At 39.8% G+C, this 23,621-nt stretch overlaps 1 protein-coding gene across 6 annotated transcripts in view; it reads right to left on the reverse strand.

Moving 5' to 3' along the window:
• Window positions 1-4,604: 4,604 nt before the first annotated feature.
• The window catches only part of LOC137861723 (suppressor of tumorigenicity 14 protein-like), a 32,462-nt gene continuing 13,445 nt past the window's right edge, over window positions 4,605-23,621 (reverse strand). Inside the window, exons 1-7 of one of the 6 annotated variants that reach the window (XM_068693156.1) lie at window positions 14,927-17,942; window positions 13,434-13,650; window positions 10,287-10,410; window positions 9,585-9,718; window positions 8,596-8,666; window positions 6,639-6,838; window positions 4,605-5,861 (exon numbers count right to left, since the gene is read on the reverse strand). In XM_068693156.1, the coding sequence (XP_068549257.1) occupies window positions 6,643-6,838; window positions 8,596-8,666; window positions 9,585-9,718; window positions 10,287-10,410; window positions 13,434-13,610 (702 nt within the window). In that variant the 5' untranslated portion in view covers window positions 13,611-13,650; window positions 14,927-17,942 and the 3' untranslated portion in view covers window positions 4,605-5,861; window positions 6,639-6,642. The other 5 variants (XM_068693147.1, XM_068693167.1, XM_068693176.1 and 2 more) reach the window with 5 other exon arrangements.

A 23,621-nucleotide genomic window follows, 5' to 3' on the forward strand; every position in this document is an offset into this window, starting at 1 on the left:
GTGTGTGGATAGTGAAAGACTCAAACAAAATTCCAGGAGTCTTCATGCTCACTCCTCCTGCACCGTCAGCGTGTGGGACAAATCACCCCACCTCTGCACTTCAGTCCCCACTGAGAAGAGGTGGATGACAACAGCCTGTCAAAATGTGTAGGCTGGAAGCACTCTGGAAAGTGTAGCTACAAGTAAGGCTTAGGTAGCCCAGTATGTTGGAAAGTACAAGCGGCACCCAAGCCTTCACTTAGTGGATTTGGAGCCAGTTAGTCATGAAAATAGAGAGCCTACCTGTTCTCATTTTGCAGGCACGTGAAGAGAAATGCCTGCTGCCCTCCCAGTTCTTTGTAATAATGGCTAGGAGAAGGGAGAGCCTGGCTTCTGCAGGTAGATAGGGAAGATAGGGCCTTTTCTTAAGCAAGTCTTTCCTGATTCCTCCACTCTTTAAAACATCTGTAATTTCTGAATTTCAAGAATTCTATAAAGCCTCAACAATAAACTCAGGAATTGTTTTCAAAATGCTGTTTCCTGAAGGTCCTGAAGGAAATCTTTCACACCAAACTGAATACAAATAGACAACATGATTCATACAAGCTGAGAAAATCTGAAATTCCACAGAAATGATGTCCTAATAACAATTTCTCACTTCTATGTTTGAAAGACAAAAGATAACCCTTGGGTTTATTAGCCCATGGAGCGGAGACCTCTGTTCCACTTAGAGAACATGAAAGGTGGCCGCAAATGTCAACATGAACTCAGCAACCCCCACTTAAAAGTACCGCTATTACTCCAGACTATAGCGGGTGCCACTATAAAGGCAGTGTTTACTCACTGTCTTTATTAGCGAGTTCAAATCAAGAGCATCAGAGCGAGAAACATTTTAACTTCTGACCCCAAATACATACCCCAGTTCACATCATCCCTTTAGACTTAATGAGCCATCCTACCACCTATTTAAGTAAACAGTCACACAAAACACATTAGTGAACAAAATCAGGAGGCAAAAGGAGGGACAAGTCTAAACAGAGCTGGGAAGGCATTTACTCATGCAATCTTACCTTCTTCTTTGTTAATGAACAATTCTTTCTTCTCCTCCTTCTGTTTTCAAGGAGCTTGTTAGATGAGGGCCACCAGGGCTTGGGCAGCCACCTCTGCATCTCTGATGTCGCTGGGCCCCCTTCCAGGAGCCCTGCCTCCTGCTCAGCGGGTTCCTGGCTGTATGAGCCATGGTTTCCATCCCCTCCAGGGCAGGCTGACAGGGGGATGGATGAAGGCCTCACACGTGTTAGGTTTCAGTAAGTCAATCTGCGTATGTATGACAAGGTGTCTAGAAGCGTGAGATGATGGAGAGGGCAAGTTCCCAAGGGGAAGCTCGCTGTCTCTGTCCGCATCCCTCTCAGCCCACAGCACTGCTTGAATAGCCTTCAAATGCAGCCAGCTCCGACGCACAGCATGCCTCCTCTTCTGCGCATGGTGACACAGCACGGTGGCTCAAGGGGAGGTAAAACAGATGCTTTGATGTCTATTTAAATTCAGAAGTCAAGAACAGAAATGCTGGAGCTAGAAATCATCCAGGCTAAAGGAGTTAAAAGTCTCCTTTAAGTGGTAGGGAGCTGCCAAATCCTGCAGCTAAATGGAGGAGAGGCCGTTGTGCGTACACAGAAGAGTGAGCCCCTCACCCAAGAAAGAGGGTTAGAGATTGAATTTAAGGAGAAGGCAGGGCAGAACATGTTATTCAGATGCCGTGTAAGGCCAGACAAGGGTACTGACCTGTTTACATGTGAGTGGCCCCATTTATCCCCCTATCCACCCATATTCCCATGCTTTTTCCTCCACAAATCCCCCTGCTCTCCCCATCAGGTTCCTCCCCTGAATACACCATGACAAGCCTAGCACAGGTCGCCAGAAGCTCTCCCCCTCGTGCACCAATTCCTTCAGGCAGTAGCTCCCCCTGCAATCTACCCAGCCAGGAAAGCTGGAGATGCTCCCTTTGACACACCGTGTGGGTGCCATCCCTGGCCCACAGGGCTGGCAGCTTTCCTGGGACAGCCCTGGGAACAGATGGGGATGGGGCTGACTGGGGATCCCCACACCTGTGTGGGGTGATGAACTTTTTGTCACATAACCTATCAGTAGCAGTACCAGCCTCAGGAAAAGAGTCGGGCCTTGGCCCTCCAGCCACACAGCACAGGTGTAAGCATGCAGCTAGAGCCAACACAACCAGGGAAATGGCAGGATTTACCAACCCTTCACATACTATGTGGGTTAACACCACTGCCTGAGCACACAGGCTATGTGGACTGCCAGGTCTGTTCATGCTGCAAGCTTCTTCAGCAAGGGAGTATAACAGTGTTGGAGCTAATCGATCTCGTTTTCTCTATCTCCCCCCACTAGGAACATTGCGCCAGAAGAGGCTCGATGAATGCCAGCGGGCTTTGGTATTCCACTGTCACCCACAACGTCAAACATGAGTCCTTTGTGACTGACACCAAGAATCAGATAGACTATGATCAGACAGAATATGCAATTGTCAATGTGCCTACGAATAAACGAAATACCACCTCCTCTGAAGATCACAGTGCATATGATTATGTCCTCGTGAACTAGAGAGTGACTCTTTCTGCTCCCAAGAGGGCCTACTCAAATATTCACTTGAATATTTAAGCCAGCCTTCCTAGCCACTTCACCTGTCAACTCTTCAAACAAACCGGAGAGCATCTCTCAAGTTACAAAGCTTTAGGACATGTCTACCAGTCAGTTCCAATGAGACAAATCTGTCCATGAAAAGGTGATCACAGGAACAGGGTACAGGGCTCAACAAGTAAAACAAGAGGAATCAACAGTAACTACCATTGTAAAGGAAGGTTCCTCTACAGAAAACCAGGTGCTTCCTTACTAGAAGAAACTGAGACTGCACAATCTTTCTGGATAATTACAGTATTTTTAAGGGGTTATAGCAGAACTAATGATGGAAATCTCAAAAAAGCAATAATAATAATAATAATTACTCCCGCTCTTTTTTTTTTCTTTTTTTTTTTTTTTTCTTTTTTTTTTTTTTTTTTTCCCAGTAAATAAAAAGCATAAACTTTGTGTTAGGTGTACTTACTTTTTTTTTTTCCAAAGTTTTTCTGGCCAGCTTGATATAGAACAGTATATATACCACGATGCAGCATACAATCTGGACAAAGAACTCATTTCTCAAATTTTTCCCCCTGCCACTCCTTAACATAACACTCCTTGTCTCAGAGTGAAGTCTTAACAAAAAGTTGGATGCAATTAAAAAAAAAAAAAAGGCAAGAAAATGTATACAAAACAACAACAAAGTCCACTCACTGCAAATGACTGCCACTTAGAAGACCATGAAACCTACAAAGACCCTTGTGCTGCACAGGTGGTAACTGCACAGCTCTCAGTGGAGGTTTTGCCTTCACCACTCAACGTTTCCAGCTCATTTCTGCTGGAGTCTCAAGTTTGGCTCTCCACAATGACAGAACATAACTTTGCCACAGCCTGTCAACCTGCTGCAAACAGAATTTTTGGATGTACACGTAGGACTGAAGCTGGTTATTGAACTATTCAGCAGAACTCATGAAATGATTATGTGCCCATGTGCTTCCCTAAGCATTATTTTTTTTCTGTATTTTTGTATTAAAACAGTTTGAAAGAAAACATTGAGTGATTTTCCTGATTTTAAATATCCCCTTGTATCTGATCCGTGGCTGCAGTCCTAGCTTTATAGCATGATTCCTTTGCACATCCCACCTGCAGTTTCTGTGCCAGAGGGTCCCACAAAGCACGTGGCTGCACACAGCAGAAGACAGATGTTGCAAGCATGGTGTAGGCACTGCTGCAGTGACAGGCAGATGAATCTGCCCAGAATTCATGCTTTGCTACACAGGCTGCCTACCATGGGATTTGTAAAGGGCTGGCTGTACAATCCACAAGCTGAATTACCAGAAAAATCTTTATTTTCCTTTTTGAACCATAGCTCAGTTTCCTCAGTCATCTCCATGTCATCCACACTCCTATTAAAGTGAACATTATGCATTCTCAAATTACCTAAACAGATAAAATATGTTCTCACACTGCTCTGACCCTAATGGATGAAGTCATAATTATTTTATCTGGCTATCTTCTTTTCCATTATCGATTTACCTCAAAGATATAAAAACAGATGTGACTGTCTTTTTTGTACATTTCCTTCAATTAGATTTCAAAGCATGGGTGGAGATGGACTGTAAAGTCAAACGTTTTCTGCTTAAAATAAATATATAGAAACAATAGCATTAACTATATAATCATAGTGTTTCATCAAATGAGAACTGAGGCATGAAAAGAGAAATTATGTTTTTTATAGTCACTGCTACATATTACAAATTAAGATGTGGTCAGAATTAGTCACAAGTGACAGCCATGTGATACTGTAATTTGGTTTAGACTGTTTCAAAAGCTCTCTTAAAATTCAGGCAACAACAAATGTGGTTTTGAGTGTATGTCTTTGCCAGACAGGCAATTCATACTACTCTCAGCATTTAGAATTCCCATTGTTATTTTTCAAGTCAAACTGCTGAAAGACAGGAGCTGCTGAAGAATGAAAACAATCACTCTAAGAATAAAAATAAATAATTTAATGTACAATATAGTCATCAGATTCTTTAAATAAACATTAGAAAAAAAAAGAAAAAAAACAATTCATCATAGTTCTCACAGTACAAAAAGTTTCTAAAAATATTTTTTCCTATACAACATTATGAACATTTATACAGGCTACAAACGTTTCTAAGTGAGAAGTTACACTTCACTAACATGGTAGTGAAGCTTTCATATTCCTCAAAAAATTAATGCTTAATTTTTAGTTTTGATCTTATAACCAGTTACTGGCTATAACATTCATGCTACACTAGCCTACATGATCTGCTTCAGCACCTTTTTCTTGGCATCAGTCTGTCCCATATGATTTATTGTCAACAGCTGTTTGCTGCCTTATTAAGGCAAGAATTCTGCATTTCTTGTTTTCCCCCCACTACCAGACAAGGGCAGAAGGGTGTAGACCCGTTTTCCTTTGAATTTAGAGATGTGGGTCTAATACATGTCTTTTCACAAGCACCAGTAGCTAATTAATGAAGTACACAGCTAATTTGACCCTTGGAAGATTCCTGCAGTGTTCAGATGCATTAGTGAACAAGTCACATTTCTTCACGATGTTTCTTCCTTCTTCATTTTTATTTCACATTACAGAAGAGGAAAAACAGTGCTGATGACAACTTCTCTAGGAAGAGTATAGGATGAACAAGGGGATGATGAGAGTTCCAGCTTACTTCAGAAGGAAGTGCAAAGGTTTTTCATATAATTAAATAAAACAGAAAGGATATTTAACTTATCAGGTTGTTTTGAGAGAAAAGAACACTGGGGAGGATATGGCAGGTGAAGTTGGTGGGGAAAAAAAAGTATAAGACATGAGCATGGGTGAACATGAAAATTAAGGATGAAGCTGTACAGATAATTTTGCATAAGCCAAGAGCAAAAGAGAGGAGACACGTCGGACTGTTTTTAAAGCTCAAGCAGGGAATCTAGATTTCATCATAAGACAAATTAGAGTTTTCCAAGTCAGTAGAGCACTTTATCAGGCAAGATATATGATTTTCACAAGACTGAAATGGGTAATTCATAAGTCAGGACAGAAATGAAGAAGGAGGTAGCAATGTTCTAGGAGTACAATACTGTTAGCAATACACCACATTTTCATTTGAAGAAAACCATCTTTAAAAGCGTTTCAACCTAACAAATAGCTCCCTAACCTGGGATTACTAACAGACAGTAGAAGCCCATCTCTTCTAGGAGGTGAGAAACATGAGGAGTCCATTATTTCTCTGAAAGTAAAAACAGTACATTATTAAAATGAAATCTTAATATTTCAGAATACTCTCCCGATCTTTTTGTATTTTTCTATGAATGCTGCCAATATATAAGGAACAAAACAATACTGAGATTTAGAACTTTTGACTCGTTCATCTCTTGTCCCTTGTTAAGGGTACCAAGGAAGTAAAACACAAATTAAGCACAAATCTTACTTATATACATTGTACTGTGAAGTGTTAGCCTAGGATCATAGGATATGATAGGATAGGATTCAAGTGTGAACATTTGGTTCATTTAAAAGGTATCTTGGTGCATAATAAATTTTCTCAAAAAACTCCAAAAAGATACAAATTAGGAGGCTTTTTCATCCTTGACTGTGAAAACATCAGAAACTCACTCCCTAATTACACAGCCTTTTCACTTGGATTTAAATTGGTGAGGAAAAATAATTTTAGTTATTTTGCTCCCTGTTATGGTACACATACATGAGGAGATTTTCTTTTTAACTGTATGCATTAAATCTGGGGATCTGGAAAGTCTGGTTGGACCCTGTAGCTCAGCATTATCATCACTACTCAATCACTCATCACAGTAACAAATAAAGAATTCCAGGTTATAAGTTAAGTATAACCAGACTTTCTTGAAATCTAAATATTTAACTTTTTTTTTTTTTTAATAGAGTTGTGCAAAACATGAACTAATAAATCTCAACATCTTCCCAGAAAGATTTTCCTTTTTTCCTCCCTCCTTTTCCTAGAGAAACAGTTCCTGTAACTTATACCACTTACATGTTTATGTGAGAGAATCTGGGTCAAGCTTTAACGTGTTACATTCAGACGTCCCAGGATAAAAAGTATCTTCTTCATCATAAATATTCTGACGTAGAATGTTTCTTATAAAATCTGGGTCCATTAAATTTTCCATAAACCCCTCCGCTGATGGCGGTACAGAGAACTCTAGCTGGTAAAATACAGTGGAGGTTTCATTGCTGAAAAACAAAGTCACCACTAAATCTTTCCTTTTTTCTGAGATAGACTTTTCACAAAGTTGGCATGGATTATTTATTTTTTAATTTGTTCTAAGGAGAAGAAGGGAGAGGGAGAGACTGCCATCAACAATTTCTCTCTTCTCAAATCAGTTCTTGACATTAACAGAAAGTAGGCACATTACCAGAGATATGTTTTCAAATGCACAAAGGGCAATTAGGCATGTGAGGGTGAGGTTTTCAGCACTCATGCCTAACAAGTACATAAGGGTACAGGTGCTGCAACATCTTGCACATAGCTTAGCTGAGAACCTGCAGAAAGATTTGCTCTCCTGATAACAGTACCTGGCACAACCCAGCTGTGCTCCTAACCCAAGCTGTGGAGTGGATTAACCAAACCACTGAACCGGAGTCCATCTCTGGAGATTTCAATATTTGTCATCTATGAAACCCACAATGTACAATGAGGCAGATACATTTTATACAAACAGAATTCAAAGCATCAAAAAATAAGTTGGATGGGGAAAAAGGCAGAGAGACACAGATCAGCTAGTCAGTACATACACAATGCAACAGATTTGTACTTGGTCTAAATCATGATTTATACCTGAAAAGCTAAGGAGTTGCAACTCGCTCCTTGAGTGCAGCCAGTGTGCCCAAGGCCGATGGTGTTCCTTCCCCAGAGTGCCCTCAGGTCTGTCTCGTGCCCCAGCTCCAAAAGGCTCTTCCTCCACCCTTTCTCTCTAGGATCTTAGACTTTTGCTTATCTACTTCCCAAGTTTTTCTCATGTTGTCTTGAAACATTACTTTTTCAGAAATGCTTCATAAGCCATTTCAGATTTTCACTCTGCTATGTCTCCATGACAGGACCACACTATAGCTGATCTTTCCAGCCCACTTTTCCTGCTGATTCTCAGTCTCACTCCTGTTTCAGGACTGTGGTATTCCCGTAGCTTAAAATATTTGTGTCTCAAACACAGTGAACTCCTTAGCCCTCCTTCAGTGCCAGTTTCTGCTGACAGTAAGAGCTCCCCTCTATTCCAGCTTGAAGCTTTCTTCTGCCTCTGCAAGACAGGTCTGGATACTTTTCCCCTCCTTCCCCCCACACTACTCCCCAGGGTCCATCAGCCTTTGGTGGCTGAGTTTCTCCTTTGTGTGTACCCAGCCATTGCAGGGACTAGCCTAACCTCCATTATGCTGCCTGCTCTGCCTCTTGCTCCTGCTCCACCAGCCTCTCTAACACACTGCTGCCTTGAGATTTGCTCCCATTGCCCAAAATAAAATGTGGGGGGAAAATGGTCCAAACAAAGCAGGAATGGAATAGTATTGTTTTAGCTCTCACCAATGCTCTTGTTGCCTTTGGCTTTTAGGAGGAAGAAAGAAGTTCTTCCCTGTCCATAGGCCCTGTTGTATTTATTTAAGGTTATTTAACCCACGTTGTTCTCAGGTGGTCCCAGTAGCTCATTTTCTTCTTAAAACATTTTATTGAATAAGCATATTAAGGCCATCACTTGGGACCAAAGATAACAGAGGAGATACTAAACAGCAGCAAAATGCTATTGTCATTGTATATTAGCAGCACTTGTCCTTTACATCAGAGAATCCTTCAACCAGTTTTCACTACCTATATTTTTTACTCTCCCCTAAGCATTTTATTTTTCACAGTGCATATTTTTCATTGTGCGTATTTACATAGGCACATGTATGCCTTATCAAAAGTTTGCAAATTTCTGATAATATTGGTGATAGAAATTGCTTACCTGAAATGAACCACTTGAGCTGACCTAAAGTAGCGTCCTAGAGCAGGAGATGAACTGTAGACATCCATTAACTTGGAGAGAAAAAAAAAAAAAAGAGGAAAAAAAAAAGAAAGAAAGATATATTTCTTCCATTCACTCTCTGTCTTCCCCATAAAAGAAAGGACAATGAATCATTCTTAAAAAGGTGTTTTAAGGGGCATAAACACGGGTGCTGAAAGTCACTTATCAGCACAGGAAAAAAAATACACATTTCCTTTAAGCTTGACAGACAAGTTAATCTATGTGTTTGAGTGATTACTATATTACCTTAACACACTGGAAGGCATTCAGGGTGAACTAAAAGTATGTGCTCAGGTTGCCCTGTGCAATTTATGTTGTTTGGCTTGGGTTTTTATTAGCGGCAAAAAGCCATTCTATTCTTACTTGGTAGAGGAAAAGATGTCTCTACTGAGACTTCCTTTACACAGTAAGTCTAAATCAGTACTGCCATGCCTGCTGAGCTTACTTCATCTGTAACAAGAAGCAATGATGGCTCAATGGAAATGGCAGCTATAAACCAGGACTGACATCATGTACTTACAGGAGAACACAAAGCAAAAGCCTTTTAATTGGCATTGGGCTAGAAGTCCTCCACAGATCCCTCCTAAACTAAATTGTTCAATGGCTCAGTGATAAAGTTGAAGGCTATGTCCCAGTTATTACTCAAATGTAGAGTTTTTTTATTTTGTTTTGTTTTTGTTTTTAATAAAACTGTTGTTGATCCTTCCCTGGATCAATGCAACTGCCTGTGTGCTTAAAATCATCGATTTCTTTGCTTGGATCAGGACTTAAAATTGTACTACAAAAAATACATCTCAGAATCTAGTGAATTAGGTGGACTTGCAAATGACTGAGTTGCAACACACAGCAACAGAAACTTCTTTAAAGGAAAACACTGAATCTATGTAACAAGATGAATCAACTCCGCCAAGAACAGTGTCAATACATACCTTCTTAGTAATGTCATCGATAAAAAGGTGTGGAAGACTACACATTAATTTGAACTTTCCAGAAAAATTGTGATAATTTCCACTCTGTAGTAGTGCATCAGCATCCCAATAGTCATCCTCATCTGTGTAAACATCTAATATTCAAAAGAAAATGGAAAGAGTAGGAAAAGTTCCAGTTAGCAGAAGTATTGGGAAAGCAAAACAAAATAACCTTTTGGCTTTCTCCAGGATGGCTTTTTCACAGACTTCCTAGGTAAGGATTGTCTGGGAGCAACAGAAAAGTGGGAGTCACCTGAAGAAAAGCAACAGCGCACAGAGGTCAGTGACCCACCCTCTCAGTGAGGGTCTGCTGCTCTGGGAGCCTGGCAGACAGTGACACGACGCAGGGAGAGGTAAGTGATCCAATGCACTTGCTGCAGTGTTACAAGCATCATTTATTTGCACGCTCATTCTTTTCTAGGAACATTTTCTCATTCAGCTACAAGAATTGTCGTCTGATCATGATACAGGTTACTGGTTGCCCGCAAAACTAAAAGCCTTCATATCCACTACTCAACACACCACCTTCTGCAGTCAGCATCCCAGTCTTCTCAGCAGTTTACAGAAAGAGTTTAAAGGATGCTACTGTTCAATATGTGTTCTTGTTAGATTGCACATATTGTACATTCTTGTTAGAAGATGAACCAAGAGTAAGATACTTACTAGAATATAGAACTAGGCTGATGAGAATGACCAGGAACAATACTACAAAAATTGTAGTTAAAACCATCCATAGTTCACACTTCCAAAAAATGACTTTTCTGCATGATTTCCACTGATCTCTCTCCTAGATACAAAAGGAAAGGGAATATTGATTAATAAAATAAGGTGGGAAAAATATTTAAGAATACCTCTACTGTCACATTTAGAAACACACACACACAAAAAAAAAAAAAAAAAAAAACAAAAAACATAAATGACAATGTCTCATTGACAAGCAATGCTCTATTCCAAAAGTTCCCACCCTTGAGTACTGCCACAAGTGGGCAGGTAAACAGGCAGAAGGCAAAGGACATTCAAAGGCAGTCTATTATTCGAGAGATGTAGCATTTCCCATTTTCACAGTCTACAATTCTTTAATTGCCTAGAAAGCTGAGGTGCTACAAAGGTGCTATCTTTGCCTTTTTTTTTTTTTTTTTTTTTCCTGATCAATTTGATTTGCATGTACCACAAGCTATCTGATTAAAGTCTGCCATCTCTCCCAGACAGAAATGTGTCTGGAACAACTTCCAGAATCATTCACCTCTGTGATGTTAATGATATCAGCCTGTATAGCTCCTGGATGCCAGCAACCAAAGCTAATGGGCCACTATTTATTAGATATTGTTGCATTGAAGACCACTAGAGTAATTAAATCTTTTTCAGCTAACTACATTTTTCTTCAGAAGACTGAATACTGGAAGGCTATTGAGTAAATTTAACAAAGCTTACTACAAACCTCACCTGTTCTAGATGACAAGGAAATAATCTTCAAAAAATATGTGTATGCATGCATGTTCATGTAGGAGAGAAAAAATACCCACCTTTCATTTCACTCTTAATATGATATAAGATTTGAGGTTGTTAGTTAGCCCAGTATTACTAATATTTAAAAAAAATATTTAGGTGACATAATAAAACAAGCGAACAACTCCAAGTAATTTCTTCCATAGACAGAAGCCTGAATGAAGTACAAGAATGCATAAGGAAGTAGACCATGTTGCTTTTTAGATTCATCCTCCTCCCCACCTACTGTAAACCCAGGTGTAAAGTCCATGTCCTTTTTGACTTCGGTACTAGCAGGTAAGGAAAATCACATTCTGTGGGTAGTCTGGGACATGCACATGCAGGTAGGCAGGAACCAGCTGCTAGATGGAGGCAATAATCCACTTTACTTTCCTTTACCTTTTGAACTTTCCAAGAACCTAGCATAATAGAGAGCTTTTCATTGAGTTTAATTGACATCCATCAGCTGGCTTAAAGCTTCCTGGGGAGTAGCAGTTGCACAGGGAATGGGAAAAAACACCCACAGAAAGAGTTTACGTGAGTCATTTCTCCAGGAGCAGGGGGCAAACTAACAGAAAGTATCCTCTACTGATATCCCTGCATGGAGAACTTCCTTTGTGGAGAATGAAGGGCAGCAAGGTTAAAATATTTGCCCTCACACCATGCATTCATGTCATCACTTGTATGACATGACATGATATCAACCAGGGGCGTTATTTCATATACATATATACACACACACACACATATATATAATGCATCAGAAGAATGAATCTTCAGTTTAATACCTGACACTAGCATATCATTTTGTACCTGAAAAAAAATAAACAACAACAAAGAAACAGTAACTACTGTCTAGAGTACAATTATGAAATTTGCTTCGTTGTATCTGTTATAAATATTAATTATACACAGTTATAAATAGTCCATGTTTTCAGACTTTCACAAAAGTGTAATGGCTAATCAAGCATAGTAAACTGGGTTGATCTTGAGCAAACATTCAGCTCTGCAACTATTCATCGCTGGTTGGGCCAACACCCTCTGGACATCGCCCATATAACGTCACAAGAGCACCAGGAAGGAGCGACAGAGAAAATCTCTCCCCGATGGGGACAGCAGCTGTGATTAATTTGCTGACCAAGCAGGAAGCAGAGAATAATAATTTTTCAGTAGTCCCCATAGGATAAGAAGCCAAATGCCAGAATCAGCAGAAACAGAGCCTAGATGATAGTTCACGGTTCTGGGAAGGGGAAGGCTGAACTGAAACTCAAGGGTAAAGTTTCTAAAGGCAGCTCAGTCGATCTAGCTCCCCTCTATCTCTCCTCCACCCTTTCTCCTGTTCCTCTTTGAACCACCCTAGAATTTGTCTGACCGTGCAGCATGCTGATTCAACTCACCACAGAAGAGAAGTAACTGGCCCCCAGTATAGTATAGGACATAGGGCTTTTGCCTGTTTAATGGGATAGATCAGCTCACTGAGATGATGAGTGGGGCTCACACAAGGAAGCAGGCACTGTTGTTTGACCCGGAGGAGGAATGCAGAGATGGCATGACTAATGCTGCTGGGCTCCCAGGTGGGCTTGGCCATCCTGGAAGATCTGCCCCCACATAAAATCGGGAATATTCCTTTTTCTACCACAGATTCTCCCTCTGCTCTTAGTGAGTAATGAAAATCTTTGTACCACAGCCACCCATGAGTAAATACTTCTCTTCCGCCAGCTTTACGCTATTCCATAGCTTTAAGCTAAATGCTAGGTACTGACTACCTCAGGATTTACATGCTGGTCTTAACCGAGGCTTTGGGGCACTTTAGTCATACACATTCCTAGGTGTTAGCAACTGCAAATTTCTCAAAGATAAAAAGAGGGACAATCCAGCACACTTTAAAAAATTTGCTGCCTATTCTTGATCTGGCAGTGCCATTTTCTGATTAATTTGTTCTTAAAGAAAGACTGATTATAATATGCATTTCAACTTTTCTCCTTTCTAGTTTTGAGCCTAATCCCACTGGCAGCACATGAAAAGAGAAAGCAAAACTTAGAATACCAAGTACAACTTTTGTTTGTTAACTTAAAGTTCACAAACATCCAGCACCAAAAAATAACAGTGCTGAAAATCTGACTCCCGCATTAGAACTCTTCATTAAACAAGATAAAATAAATATACTTCACATGCTTTCAGCCTTTACTTTTACGTGAGCGCTCTTTCCCCCTCCCTCAAACAAATCCATCCCTACAAGATGTTCCTGCAAAGTGTCACTTCTCTTACTGTGTGGTATTTCCCCAAGAGCTCCACAGGCATCAAATGAGCAACTGAAATTCCTACCTTGCTCATCGCAGCTGCTGAAGAATGTAGAGGCTTCTTGTGATCAACTTCGCTTTCTTCCCCATTAAGTTCTTGTAATTCAATAACTTCATGTTCCTGATTAGAGCTTTGCCTTTTCATAGCTTCTGTCTCAGTGCGAGAACCTCTGTCTATGAAGCAAGCACGGAGCCAACTCATTTCCTTCTGGTTTCAGCTGCAGTTACAGCCAGCGGCAGTTCTGGTATGAAGCCGGAGAGGGTAACAGTGAGAGAGCTGGGACAGCTTTCACAGGAATGATGTCAAAACATCGATAAGTAAGGGGAAATCCTTGGAAAGGCAAATATCATCTGAACAAGCCACATAGGAAAGGGAGGGTGAGGAAGGATTGATTCGCCTGTCTCCTGAACTACAGCCCTTAGCTGTGCAATACCAGGCTTTCCAGTTCATCTGGTTTACCTGCCAGCCTTTGACAAGCACAAGCAGGTGACTAAACCTTCAGCAATGCTGCCACTTGCTGAGGTGGTTTTGAGAGTAACTGGATTGCTATTCCTGCTGCTTTCAGCTGAAACAGTAAAATGATTTTGCTGCTATCGGCACAGATAAACAAACAGATGTGTTTCACGACAGTATAAACCAAGTAAAGGATCACATCGCTTGTGGTTCAGTTGGGATCCGAAGGGAACTTATAATTTCCATCAGTGCTTCTAATTTTAGTCTCCCAGTAGAGTCTATTGAGAACTGAATGCTGCTGACCTTTGTGCTGGCAATTTGCTCTCTCTAGCTCTTCTGTAGTCTGAAATCACGCCTAGTGCTAAAGAAGCATTTATGTCTATTCACACACTATCAAGCAAAAATCTGAACAGTCACTTCCATGTAAAAAAGAATAAATCTGAAGAGAGAGGTGGGTGACCTTCAATTTTATCCCATGTTCTCCAGGGTATACTTTTATAAAGCAAACAATCCTGTGAATTGAGACCTGATCTGCACTAGATTACCACATGAACTCTCCCATGCTACATCAGTCACACAACAGCTTACTGCAGCCGGGTGCTGACTGATCCCCTCCCTCCCAGTATCCTTCATCCTACCTCTCATTTCTCTTGTTCTAACTCCATCCTTGGGTTTCTCCTTCCTCCCCACATAGCACTTCTTTTGCTCCTCTGGATCAAAAGGGTTGGGCCAGTAACTGCACTCCTGCTCATTCTCTTGCCTCAGAAGAGAGGACAGGGAAAAAGAAGCATTAAGAAGGGAACAAAGCCCCTTTTCCAACTCTCTCCTCTGCTGTATGAACACCCACTCACAGCACTGCTCCTTCTTTTCCCTGCCAAATGCTACGAATGCCTTCCCCCAGATTTCCTCATTGTGCAATTCTTCTGGTTACGGATGCCTAGAGCATTCCCGAGGGGGTCGATTGTTGATGTTCTGTGGTAGTCATCCAAGCAAACGCAATCCATCAGGCCGAGTGCAGAGCTTGTTTTCATTCAGCAAATAAAGAAACAAATTCCATGCCCCACCTTTTGGTGAATCCTTAAAAGACTGGAGGACTGAGGATGAAGCTGAGCAGTCATCAAGATCAAAACTGGTGTCTGGATCCACAAGGATTTTCTTGGGACTTCTCAACTAGAAAAGTCTTGACCTGCTTGTTCTCACTAGTCCTGATGGAGATTAAGTTATTTAATTTCCACTCATATAAAAGACCTTACCTTCCTACCTTCCTAATGTATTGTCTGAAACCAAAACTTTTTTTTATATGTATAAGTCAAACAAGTTAATGATTATGGATCTCACTCCATAAAAGCCAAAGTCCACTTGTTCGCCTTTCTTAATGATCTCTGTACACACTCTTGAATTTCTGTCGTCTGGGTGATCTAACTTCCATACTTGGTGCTTTTCTTGCCTGTGAAGCAACTGACCCTTCTGATTCATGGAGCTGCAGAACTCTTAAAAAGAGAAATTGAGAACTGATCTGAACTTTGTGGCCTAGGCTCTTATCTAAAACTGAACAGCAGGAAAACTGCTTTCTTCTGTTGTGAAGACATCTTTGGTTTCAATATCAGGAAAAGAAACATGACCTTAAACATGTGCTTTAGTACAACAGGCAGGTCTGGCTCAGTTTTATAAGAAGTGTGAACTCCAAGGTACAGTTGCAGTTCTGATCACATCACGGGCTTGATGTTTCAGAGGCACTGAAAATGAAATGAAACATAGCCACTTACATTTTTATCATGTGTTTATTTGAAAGGAAGAAGTGAATGGCTGAGCAGTCTTTAAAGATACTAAAACTCCTACAGAATACCATTTGAGCATAGTTTAGGTAAACATTGCCAGGCAGGTAGCAGGGGGGAATGCCCAACACTAGCGCAAGAAAGGAGATGGAAGCCTGTCAGACACCAGAAACCTACTATTTAAAAATTACAGTACTAACTCATTGCCATGTTTTCCCCAAAGTTCTAAAGCTAAACAAGAATCAAATACTTATGTGCAGTAGAAAAAAGCATGCTGTGAACAGCAAGGACTGGTACTCAAGCTGCCTGCTTCATCTTTTTCTTTTTTTTACCTTAAAGATGAAAGCTAAATACTTTCAAGTAGTCAGCACAATTTTAAGAGGATCTAGAAAGTACAGGCAGACCTTTTATTCAACTGAATAACAGAATTCCTAAGTCTCATAAAGAGCTTTGGAAACTTTAAATCAGCTATACTTGGGCTCATCAACAGACTATAATTTTCCAAGCTAGGTTTACTTCTAGGGATAAAGGATTGACCTTACGACAGGAGCGTAGCTGTAATTTCCTCCTCTGCTTTCTTTGAGACCAAAGATGCATCCAACCACCTAAGACCATTTTCCTTTTAAGTCTCTTTCAGTGCAGTGTGCCCATACGGGCACAAGCCTTTCTTCTGGGCAGAAAGAGAGACAAAACAGAGAACCTGACCTCAAAACTCTGATCACTGCAGACCAAGGACATCAAGGAAAGCAGTGTGAACCCACAAGAAACATGCCGAAGTTCAGAGAGCACTCTACAACCAGACATGAGGAATTCCCTTGTAACACATGGAAAACATTAGGCCCTACAACTATATAAAACTAAGTGTAAAGAGACTTTAAGAAAGTGCTAAATGCTGGGCGAGATGTCCAGGTACATCAGGAAAGTCTCAGAGCTGCAAAATTTTGCTTGTGTTTACAAAAAGATTGGTTTCAACATGAAGGCCTTCCTGACAGAGCAATAATCTTAATGCAGACTGCTTGCAGCTGCCCCAGGAGAAATGCCACTGTGCTGTGTTTCACCCAATCCTGCATATGTGGTACCTTCTCTCCTCAGACAGCAGCAGCAATGTACCCCCTTATTTTAGCCAGGTGTATGTGCAGTTTCTGGTACCAGAATCTCAGTGAAGCCACAGACATTGGCTTTCTATCACCAAGGCACTATGCTCATGCTGGTTTGAAGACCAATATACCATAACACAATGCCACTACAATTGCTACGCGCCACTTACAACATGAGAGACGGCTGAGTCTTCAGCTGTTTGGAGGGGGAGAAGAAAAAAAAAGTCATCTTGAAGTCTGGATACATACACACTCACGTTCTAGGGTACAGATCTGAGTCCTGTTGAGATCGGATTCCCACCTCCTTTTATAAAGGAAATCATTCTGGTTTTGGTGCTTTCACCACAATCTAATATCAAAGAAGGCGATTAACTCAAACATACAATATTATCTTGATCAGCTACATGCACAAATACAAATAAAGCCTGTAAAAGTGATAAGAACAGACAGTATTCTAAATTCCTGACATTTTGCTAAGGAACTGGTAGTTTGTGAGGTCTTGTAGAATTTTTTCTTGGGAACTTAATTGAAACATAATTCTCAATGCATTTTGACATGCAGTTTCCTGTTGTTTCATTAGAATTCAGTATTCTTTTCCTCTTCTTTAAATGTTATGCCAATAAAATAAATTATGCTCTTACTGCTTTTTTTTTTTATCTTAATGTTTGTGAGCTAAACTTTTGGTGGTTTGAGTGGCACAGGAGACAGACAAAAAGTTACAGCCCTGTTACTGTTACAACAACAGTAATGCAGCGTAACTACAGAATGAATTGATCTCAGATTTGTCTACTATTCTTACTATGCTAATTGTATTTTGAAGAAACATGAAATAATTATTCATGTTTAGAATCCTGTAACATCACTAAGCGAATGTGAGTAGTCATGGCCACATCCCAAATATATCCACATAGATCTATGCTATACAGATAGCAGGAGAGATACATGTACATCTCAGAGATGGAAGGAGGGGCGAAATTTTTTTTCTCCTCCAGTTTCTACCCCCTCCCCCATTTTTTATTTTTATTTTATTATTATTATTATTTTTTTTAAGGTTGTTCTGCTGGGGATAAGGAAGATGAATCTATAAGGAATGTGAAGTTGCTCTAAATCCAAACAATTCCTGCTAGATGAATAACAAATGATAGTTTCTGCGTTAAGAAAGTGCATTCTTTCACAATGAAACAGCCAACAGCATTTTCATGTCCATGACAGACTACTGTAGGAATCAGCTTTCATAATGGAGATCATCTGCATTTTCTCCTTGGCACATCAGTTTGTATTCTGACGAATCCAGTCATAAAGTGCTGTCACCTTAGTGTATACACCAGGACGATTGCGCCGAGCACATCCTTCACCCCAGCTCACAATGCCAGCAAGGTACCATCTATTTCCCTTTCCTGTGCAGGCCAAGGGACCTCCAGAGTCTCCCTAAAATGAAGGGTGTTGAGCCATTAGCACCAAACACAGACCACTATATCAAAAGTTAGTTACATAGGGACAGTAAATACCTGTCTCTCTTCTTTCTCAAATTACAGTTCAATATTGGCATCTAGTTTCTGGATAGAGTGCACCCAGATAAAATAGCAAATTTACTCATTTTGTTTTAAGTTACAGAAGTAATACACCAATTAATACAACAGAAAGACAAGAAGGTGAAAAATTGCTCAATGCTAATGTCCCATTACAGAATTCATAAAGCAAGTGATCACAAATTGAATGGGCAGTGGTAAAAACAGGGATGAAAAAGGGGAATGCTGCTACCATTTGACCATAAACCATTCAGACTGAAGGCAGAACTCTCTGTGAGGTTAAATGGGAGCAAAAAGATACCATGGAAAGGCATGTTTAAGTATTAGCAGCTTCAAATTCAAGACTGCAGCTACATTCATAGAAGAAGGAGAAGAAAAAAGAAATGAAGGGACATGCAAATAAGAACTGGCTTCTCAAAGGGAACATGCAGGCCTGTACAGCAATGTAGAAAAGTAAAAAATCCTATTTAGATCAGTTCACAGGATCAAAATGCATTTGGGCTCAAAAGTGATTTGTGACCTGTGTTTTAACTGTCCATGCCTTCAGTGAACATATCAGTTCACTTTGAAAAGCTTATAAATGCAGCTCATCTCTGCAGATTCTCTTCATGCATACAAGGCAAACCCATACACAAGTCTGCGGTTTGTCTGGTGCCCCCAGTTGGAGCTAAAACATGGAAGAGGGCAGAAGAAAGCCATGTGTTCAGAAGAGCAACAACAGAAAGCCATCAGTATCCAACATAACCGGAGTTTTTATCACCAAAACAGAGATTAAAAAAAGAAGCCAGAACAGTTATTCTCTCTCTCAGGCTGCTGTCATACTGGTATTTTTGATCATCCCAAGAGGCTGATCCTGAGGTGATTTGAGAAAGGAGGCTGGCCAACATTCTGTCCAATTACACAGATGGTTCCGAAAGACTGAAGGACTGTATGCAGTGGAAAGAGGAAGGATTCTGAAAAGAGGAACCACAAAAACCCAGCCTAGAGTGATAAGATGACTAAGTCTAAAAGAACACACACTATTTCTCATTGAAGTATCACATCATCTAAAGATGAAAGCTGTTTAGAAAATTCACATAAACTGGGAATGTACTGCACAAGTTACATGTCTATAAAGAAATGAAAGAAATAAAGGTGCCTACAAGGCTTGATCTGTAGTAAAAGGGTTTCCTAAACTGCCAACATGATTATTCTCCAGCATTGCACAGGAAATATACTGGAGGCAGAAAAAAAATAAAATTAAACATGCTACCCAGACTAAGGAGTTAAAGGTCCAGAGGGCCAGCATACTTGTGCACAAACATGTTCTGATGAAAACTGGACTGACCAGTATGGCATATAGCAAAACTGGTTAAAATGACCATCTAAAAAAAACTTAACGGTACTTTTTAAGCAACATGTGTTTTGGAGGAACAACAAGTATTAGGTATATTGCAACATGTTTTAAGCAGAACAATTCCAAGGCCTAAGGTTATAAACAAACCACACATAAAACTAGCAAAAATAATACTCCATTGAATTAGAATTTACAGACTACAGGAGGATCCTACAAATAGCCCATTGTGTATAAAGAAGTTTGATCCATTAAGAGTAAAGCACTAAACTTTATATATTACACAAAAGTTCTATCAAATTACCACAGTCTATAATCAGTAACGTTTTTCTCCCTTTACACAGTATCTGGTAAAAATGACCATGATTGTAATTTGGAAAGGGGATATTCATCTTAGAACATTTAAATCATGACAAAGTGCATAACTAGTTTAACAACTGGGAAGAAAAAAGAAAGCAGAGCCAAGACAGTTCAAGTGTGTCCAAAGAGCAGTTTCTGAGTGCACGTGCAAATAAACTACGTCATGTAACTCATGATCATAATGTAATCAAAACTCATCATTATACACATGAATGAGCAAATGAAACTAAGAGGCAGCTTTGCAATTGCATTTACCAAATTTATCTTACCTATGTGTTTTGTATTTCTTTGCAACGAAATCTCTTTCTTAAGAGATTCAGATATTATCTGTACCAAATTTCCTTTCTAATTTTCTAGAGCCTTTAATTACTGTATTAAATTATCTGTACATCCAAGACATTTCACTCTACTGGTAAGGGGAAGAAAAAAAAAAAGCAACAAAATGCTATCCCTAAATTCTGAACAGTTTTCCAATGAAAGCAAACCTTTCTTTGCAGTTTCTTGCCAAGCCCCATGTTACCTGGCATGCATCAATGCCACCATTAAGATTCCCAGCACACAGCATACGTGACGTAATGAGATCATCATACAATTTGTTGCAAATGCTTTGATTAATTATTCTCACTCTAGCTTCCTGCAGTGTTCTGGCAAGATGACCTAGAAAAATGGAAATGTTGCAGAGGTTATGGCAGCTCTACCACAGAGATCACTTGTCTAAACAAAGGAGAATTGATCTAAATTCAAAATCTACCCAACTGGAAGCAGGAAACTAATTCCTCTCCCTTCAAATGTGGTCTGCACTCAGATTTTGAACACTGCTTTCTATGTAGACAACTCTAGACATAGACAATCCTATGCACCACCACTGTACCTTTTCCATTTCCTCAGCCTTTTTTATGAACTTTTTCTGCTGGAAAGTAATAAAAAAGAAAAAGCCATGTACATTATAATACAAGATTCCACACAATGTATCTTTTGAATGCCATCTCAAACTATGCTCAAAGCTTTGTTATTTGCATTATGGGTGTGCTCCAAACATGGTCTAAGTCCTAGTAAATGAAATTTACTTTTTCTTTTCTATCTTTTCACATCCAGATAAGGAGCTGAGGAATGAAGCTGAGGGGTTGGGGTGAGGAAATCGAGCCTGTAAGCCACAATTTATACTATAAGTTTGATTCTGTACTGTAGCATTGTCATAGGGTGTCATTGTTAACTACATATGCTCAGTCGTGTTTTGGCCCAACACTGAAAATAACCTATTTAATACCTGGATAATCAGAAGTACTGGGTTTTGGTTCATTTGTTCATTTGTGAGTGGGATAGAAATCAAATAAGCAAATCAGAAAAAATTTGTTCCCTCCCCCACCCCCCCAATACTTTTAGGTTGAATTTAAATATTACCTGCATTATGTTGTTAAAGTACAAGAAGGCATCATTTGAAAAAATCTTTGCACTTTATTAGGCTATTCTGTGGTTATCTTAGAATTATTTTTTTTTAAATTCACGTTATGAAAGTATTAGCAGCTTCCAGTATTACCATTTAGATGGCTTCTAATCAAACATGAAGGATTAATGAAGGATTAGGTCTCCATGCAACACTAGGGACTATTGCAATGCTGAGGAGCTATCTAGGAGGTGCTGCCCAGGTCTCAGAGCTGGCTCCAGTTTGATGCTGAGATAGGGCCAAGATCTTGCATGCTCCCCTACTACCCCCCTCCAACTCTGCTTGCTTTTTTTCTGCCTTCCCTCTTCAGCATGCTGCTCTGCTCTGAGCTATGCAGGCAGAACTCTTCATGTGGCATATGTGAAATTACCTTTAGTTAAGACAAAAACAAAACAAAACAAAACTATTTTTGCAGTTATTTCTGTTCATGGCCCCATATTGTCAACCACAGTCTTAGAAACAAGGTCTTGCTCCTCTGCAGTTCCAAGTTCCTGTTTTCCTGACCTGAAGGTTGCTTATAACCTGTTCACCAGATAAATTGAACCATGAGAATGAAAGGGGGCTTGTGTTTGTTAATCTATGATCATGTGCTTTTCAACAATGTGTGACGCCATCTTTGACCCCCTCCTACAGAGTATGGGTTATTACCTAATATACAAATATTCATAATTTACAGACTAGCCACAGGAACAATTTAAAGCTTCTTATTAACCTAAGTTAATAATCAGGCATTTTTCTCTTAGGACAATAAATATTTCATTGTTAGAGTATAAAATTAAGCCAAGCTTGCAAGAAGTATATCCAGGAAATGAACATACTATTTTCTTTTATGGCTCCCCAGCCAGTTATATAGCAGACAGTTCCATAAAGAAATACTCTAGAGGTGCTTGGTAAACAAATGGGCTGTACCAGCTCGCTGAAGAATACAGGCATCTCCATCTCCAACAGGGCTATATCATAGTCTGAGATAGATTGGTCATACTGTGGGTGAACAATAATCCTTTTGATTGATCTCGTAGCTACATGATTGCTTTTTTCATTAATAGTGTGTAAGCCCATATATGCTCTCCACCCTGAAGGAGCCGAGTATCTGTAAAGAGAGTGTTTTTAGAACAGCCCATTGCAAAGTAATGCAGCATCAGTTCACTCTGCTTTATATACAGTTTGGTATTTGTTGAGATTCATCAAAACAGTGACTGGAGTAGAATACCACTTAGGAGGATAGACATACTATAGTCTGTGTCTCCTGAAACATTAACTAACAGTATAAAATCCTATTTTGAAAATAACAACCTCCTGGAGCTATAAGATCAGTTCCTTGCAATACAGATTTCTCACCCATCTTTACCATAAGCAAAGTATTCCATATACTCTGCAATACTTACAAAGCTGGCTTTCATTCAGGGATAATGAAAGCAGAGTGGTACATGTTATGTTGTTGTAAACCATGCAGTTTCACTCTGTAACTCGACTGTATAGTTTTCTGTTGGCACAGAAACCAACCCCATTGGAGTACAAAGGTCAAATCTTAGTCAGGTTAAAAAAAATACAGGGAGGTACAGATGCATGGGTAGATCATCTGTCTTGACCTTGGCCCACATGTGCTAGCCAAAGCAGAACCAGATTGAGCAATTAGCAATGGATTTCTTGATATTCTGTCATTACTGCATTTAAACTTTCAACTAGAGTTGATGTATCACTTATCTCAAGTAAGAACCAGTAGTGGTCATAAGTCAAACCTTGGTCTTAGTACACCAAAGTCAACTGTTCTGACATACAAGCCTCAAAAGCGCATGGCCATTTCACATTAGCAATGGTTCTTCAGGGTCTTGGTCATACTTGTGCTAAGTAACATGCCTGTTTCAACCATAAAATTACTTTGTGCATATTGGATAATTAAACTTGAAAGTAGCTATTCAAACATAACTATATTCTATTTCAGCATGTCACTGCAGTCTTCAAATATTTATGGTCCAAAGCACAAGCATCAAAACCCTACTCAAATTACAAATGGTCAATTATTCTGAGAATTCTCTAACAGTCATGCTGCCACTTTGCAACAGAGCAAAGCTGTTAGGCCTCAGATACCAGAGTTCAAGTTAAATCATGTTGCACCAGGGCATACGGAACTGGAAAAAAATAGCTTTTTTGTGCTTGTACACATACATGTTTCTGTCCTTTGGAGAAAAGAGAGAACATCCAGTCATTTAAGGATAACTGG

Source organism: Anas acuta, chromosome 1, assembly GCF_963932015.1.
Source record: "Anas acuta chromosome 1, bAnaAcu1.1, whole genome shotgun sequence".
NCBI lineage: Eukaryota > Metazoa > Chordata > Aves > Anseriformes > Anatidae > Anas > Anas acuta.